Source organism: Sinocyclocheilus anshuiensis, unplaced genomic scaffold (assembly GCF_001515605.1).
Source record: "Sinocyclocheilus anshuiensis isolate Anshui unplaced genomic scaffold, SAMN03320099.WGS_v1.1 scaffold655, whole genome shotgun sequence".
In the NCBI taxonomy this organism is placed as follows: domain Eukaryota; kingdom Metazoa; phylum Chordata; class Actinopteri; order Cypriniformes; family Cyprinidae; genus Sinocyclocheilus; species Sinocyclocheilus anshuiensis.
The window spans coordinates 464,453-470,098 of NW_015548221.1; the positions used below are offsets into that span (position 1 = coordinate 464,453).

At 38.0% G+C, this 5,646-nt stretch overlaps 1 protein-coding gene across 13 annotated transcripts in view; it reads left to right on the top strand.

Annotated features, from left to right (window-relative positions):
• LOC107654223 (phospholipid-transporting ATPase IB-like) overlaps positions 1 to 5,646 on the top strand; it is a 71,766-nt gene that overhangs the window by 58,642 nt on the left and 7,478 nt on the right. For all 13 annotated transcript variants that reach the window (XM_016441209.1, XM_016441210.1, XM_016441212.1 and 10 more), the window contains 5 exons: positions 707 to 781; positions 1,845 to 1,967; positions 2,469 to 2,547; positions 2,645 to 2,706; positions 4,512 to 4,568. In XM_016441209.1, coding sequence (XP_016296695.1) covers positions 707 to 781; positions 1,845 to 1,967; positions 2,469 to 2,547; positions 2,645 to 2,706; positions 4,512 to 4,568 — 396 coding nt within the window. The remainder of the gene's footprint in view (positions 1 to 706; positions 782 to 1,844; positions 1,968 to 2,468; positions 2,548 to 2,644; positions 2,707 to 4,511; positions 4,569 to 5,646) is intronic.

The following is a 5,646-nucleotide window of genomic DNA, read 5'->3' on the forward strand; positions in this document are numbered from 1 at the left end:
AACACACACACACACACACACACACACTCTCACACAGGCACAGACAAAGAGCCGCTGACCCCTATCTATAGTGCCTGGGTCCTTCCAGTTCAAAACTGCATACCAGATATACACTGTCATTCGAGAGCTGTGTAAGTGTGAGTGTGTGTGTGCGCTAGGTAGAGTGTGAGCTTTACTGACAGGGTCACCGTTCTGTCCGCTGGAGCATTTGTCAGCTGTGCCACCCCTTAAAATGGCAACAGGTGCAGAAACATGCCCCCCTCATTCACCCCAGGACTCTGTCTGTGTGTGTTGGAGTGTGTGCTTGTGTGTGTGTGTTACGGGAAGAGCTGGGTAAAGGTTAAATGTTAAGATGTCTCTATATTTGTGGAATGCGATTGTCCATGCACATCTGTCCGTGTTTGGGAGAGAGGGGCATTTTGGGGGTCTTACCGGGGATTAGCTTCCAGCAAAGAAGAGCTTTAAAGGTCAAAGTTCACAGACTGTCTTTGTCTTCATAGCGGAGACATTGTGGGGGATGGACAGCAAGTGTACATGTGTATGAGCGTGTGTGTGTAGGCTTTTGTTTGTATGAACTGACCTCTGCCTTGAGTTTGATGTTTGCTAGAGGGTTTCCATGTAACTCATCGTTTTTGTGCCCTCTCTTTGTAAAATTGTTTATCTTTACCTCTGTATTTTAACACACTTCCATCTCTTTTTCCCTCAGCTTTGGTTTGCGTTTGTAAACGGTTTCTCTGGACAGATCCTGTTTGAACGTTGGTGCATTGGCCTGTACAATGTGGTATGTGTGTGTCTGTCTCTCTTTATAGTTTAACATTTTATGGTCAAACATTTGGTGCACTCCTGACAAGGCTTTGGTGGCATCAAATGTATCATTTATAGAAAAGACAATCCCAGAATGCATTGTGGCAAATTTTGTGAAAACGTTCATCCAAGATGTTAGATAATTGACAGTTACAGTGATAGACCAAAAAGATATCAGCCAATCTTTGGTATTTTTTTATATTTTTTTCCAGCAGATAAAAGTGGCCACTTGGCAATTTTTGTTTTCTATTTTTTATGAATGTTGTGTGAATACATTGAATGCACCAAAAAGAAGTCTCTTTTGCTCAGCAGGGCTTAATTTACTTGATTAAAAATACAGTAATATTGTAAAATATTATTACAGTTTAAAATGACTTTTCTGTATTATATTTTAAATTATAATTTATTCCTGGGATGCAAAGCTGAATTTTCAGCATCATTACTCCAATCTTCAGTGTCACATGATCCTTTAGAAATCATTTTGATTTGGTGCTCAAAAAAACATTTATTATGTGCTGCTTTTTTTTCTTTTCTTTTTTTTGAAAGGATTCTTAAATAGAATATAAATAAAAATTTACAGAATATGAATACAAAGTTTAAAAAAAAAGAAACTTCACTCTCATTTTTGATCAAGTTAATGTGTCCTTGCTGAGTAAAAGTATTAATTTATTTTTTTTAAATCTAACTTTTGAACATTAGTGTACAAACAGTTTACCTGACCTCTTTTGTATTGACATCAACAATTGAAAAGCACATATTGGTTGACCACTGATATCACTGAAAAAAATATTTCACTCAAAATATTTGAGAAATACACCAAAATAAACACAAAAATAGTTATTTTAATAAAAAAATTCAGTTTACAGAATGTTTTGTTATGTATTTTTATCCTTAATAGAGTATGGCATAGTTAGCTTAGCGACATGCTATTCTATTCCAATCAGAACATTTCAAATCGGGTTCCATTTTGGTTGTGCTTTGGTTTAGATACATACTGTATAATATACTGTAACACTTGAGAATGTTCATCTGTTTTTCAGATCTTTACTGCTCTTCCTCCTTTCACACTGGGGATATTTGACCGGCCGTGCAGTCAGCAGAACATGCTACGCTTCCCTCAGCTGTACCGCATCACACAGAACGCAGAAGGGTTTAACACTAAGGTACCAAGATTTCGGTAGCCTATACAAATACGCCATTTCAATCACAAATTACTCATACTGACACAACAAATACCTTGAGACTTATAAATCTGTCTGCAGTGAGTGTCAGGCTGTTATTATGATCATCACGCTAGCCTTACATCCTGTGTTATAATTGATTATCCCAGTCTGATGTGGTTAGCAACATCAGCGTATTGTTTGACTTGTGACTTCACCGTAGATAAACGAGTGCAAGAAACAGCTCTGCTTCCACCCAGATAATAATGAGATTCATAAGCTGAAATAAGACAGTCATTCATTTATAGCCGAGGATCAGTGTTTGTGTGTGCGTTTGGGGTGATCTGGGGGACATTGCACTGGCTGTGCAATTGCAGAGAAACTGTTTGTGTGGGCTGTGTGTATCTTGGCATCAGTTTGACTTGACTGACTCTCCCCTTTTCCCGTTCCTGCTTTCTGTCCCTCCCTTCCTCTCTCTTTCATTGCCTCTTTCTCTTTTTCCAGGTCTTTTGGGGTCACTGTATAAATGCTCTCATTCACTCCATTATTCTCTTCTGGTTTCCACTCAAAGTTCTGGAGCATGGTAACTATCGCAAGCACTCACACGCACACATGTAAACCACTCCAGCTCGAGTGTGTAAACCGTTGAGTATCTTTCATCGCCCGTTTTGTTTCTTCAGACACTCCCTTTGACAACGGCAACAGTGTCGACTACCTGTTCGTGGGGAACATCGTCTACACGGTGAGTTGTCAGCGGTGGCATTTACAGCGCCGTAGTTCCCTGCCAGTGAGAGGTCACACATAATTTCCTTGCTAGTGCTGTTATTCCATTCGTTGGCCGCCAGTGTTTACACTGTAAACTTGTTAATGTCTCTTTTCGCTGGCTATTCTTGAAAAAAGTTATTGTGAAATAATCCCACAACTCAGCAGAAACGACAGGAGCTCTTTGAGGAAACTGATGAGAACCGACAAGACCGCTCAAGTAAAACTCTTACTATAAGGAGATTTTATTTGTTTACCTGCATGTGTCATTTGAACATTAACCAACATCACAGAACTGTGAACATGCAAATATGTTGTTAAATTAATGAAATATTGACTTAAAATCTCAGGGGTTCGGCTGACAAAAAAAAGTTTGGGAATACCTGATCTAAATTAATAATCAGCCTAAAGGAAGCCCTGTATAGTAGGGCTGGTTTATAAAATAAGACCTCACACCAGTCACACAGATTTTTTTTATGGGTTGTTCACATAGGCCATAAAACCTGGATGGAGTGCAACAGAATGGAACAGTACGCAGGGGTCTTGGTCATTTTTGACACCCTGCCTTAAAAGCACAATTCTTATTGCACAAAAGCCTTTAAAAATTTCACAAAATGCAAAGCAACTGCCAAAGATATCTGTCTGCATATGTACATAAACCAGCATTTTAAAAATAACTTTTTACTGCACAAAAATCTCATAATCCTCACATTGCTCATACCAAGCAATTTGAAGTCCAAAAACTGCCTAAAAGTCGATGGTTTTGTAACAAAAGCTGTTTTAGAGATACAGCTGTGCAATAAATCCAGATTTTCAGAGAGAAGGTTCTTGGTGCTAAAACCCTCTCAGAGAAGTTGAGTGAAAGATCTTTTTATCAATATTTATGTGCAATTGAGTGAAATGTATTGTTAAAGAAAAAAAAAAAAAATTCCATAAAATATTAAAGTTAAAACAGCAATTTTGTAAAAAGTCTAGTTCGACTAGTTGACCAGTCTGACCCATCCCAAATGACAACAAAACGCTTCTGGGAATTTTTTTGCTTTAATTACATGTTGTCAAAGATCCGAATGTCAGAAGTGAGTCAGATTTTATATTTGTTTGGGCAAATAATTAATTACACAGATCCTGTCATTGAGTCTTAAATCAGAATCAGACTATGCTGATCGGGCTGCATGTTTAATTTGCATGCAGCCTGCAAAGAAAATGCTAAGATGTGTCACATTATTTCACAGTATGTTTTCCTATTCACATTCAATACAGACTGCAACCCCAGAAAACATCTTTCATGCCCCTTTTCAGCATCTAAATCACTACAATTCCCTCCCCACTAGCCAATCAGTGAACTGTATCTCGCATAAAGCTCTTGATGTTGTTGTGTTGTGCTTTTGGCCATCCATTATAAAAATGAGGCCGTGTGTATGTGTGCAACCCAGACTATTAAATACAGTACGTTGGGGTTTTTGGAGGCGATACTAGACTCTCTAGCCATTAAAACAGTAATGAATGAGTCCCATGGGGAGTGAAGTCTTTGTGTGCTGGTATTTCTTTTCTGTTCCTCGCAGGCCTCTATGTGTGTGTGTATGTGCGTACGATTACTTTAAGGGCTAAATGTGTAATTGGTTTAAAGCAGTGTGCGTCGCTAGAGGCAATAGTAAGTTGATGCCTGTGTGAAAGCCCTCGTCTGTTTTGTTGTGTTGAAGCTGTACAGAACGTTTTACCAGGATGAGTGCATATCATTACTGTTATTTATGACTCTCTCTCTCTCCGTCTCTCTTCCTGGTGCAGTATGTAGTGGTAACTGTATGTCTGAAAGCCGGTATGGAGACCACCGCATGGACAAGGGTACGTCAGTCCCCATCCTCCAACACAAACACACACACACACACACTCCTCACCGCCTGCCATCTGAGCTCAAAGCAATGAGCATATATCTGGAAAAAGGTTGTCACATTATAGAGTTGTAGAAGCAAAATTAGTTAAATTATTACAAAAATTTGTATTAAAATATAAAATATATGATTATAATATATAAAAGTCTAAATTAAGTGAGTTCATGCTTAAAACAGGAAAAAATATGTGATGGGCTAAGGAAAATTACCTTGTTTTCCTTAAACTCACTTAATTTTGATAATTTTTTCAGAAAACAGATCCAATATCTCAATTTATTTTGCATGATGTGAGAATTTTTACATATTTGTACTGGAAAATAAGACAAAAATACTGAGTAAGTCTATGGTAGTGCTGTCTAATGTACTGAATATTACAAAGCATTTTTTATGTCTGAATTAAAAGAGTGCAAAAATGATTTTCTTTCTTAGTATTTTTGTCGTTTTCTGGTACAAATAACCAAACCTTTTTAAAGGGGTCATATCATGTTGCTAAAAAGAACATTATTTTGTGTATTTGGTGTAATGAAATGTGTTTATGCGATTTAAAGTTCAAAAAACACATTATTTTCCACATACTGTACATTATTGTTTCTCCTCTATGCCCCGCCTTTCTGAAACGCGTCGATTTTTACAAAGCTCATCGGTCTGAAAAGCGAGGTGTGCTCTGATTGGCCAGCTATCCAGTGCGTTGTGATTGGCAGAATACCTCAAGCGTGTGACGGAAATGTTACGCCCCTTAACGTACTGTGATGCCCTGTCTGGCTGGAGCGATGATTCAAAAACATGAAAACCCATTACAAACGAGGCATTTGTTGCATCCAGTGGGGACATAATTACGGATTATAATGACTTATACTGTCTTTTTACGCGTTGCGTTGCATCGCACCGCGTAAACATAAAACCATGTCTGCATTTGTGATCGGAGAAATGACAAACAAGTGCTACTCTACACTGCTCAAAACTCGCGTTTGAATAGTCAGTGGCAAATTCTTTAAATATAAAAACGTACTTACAGTCTGTGAGTCAGAACA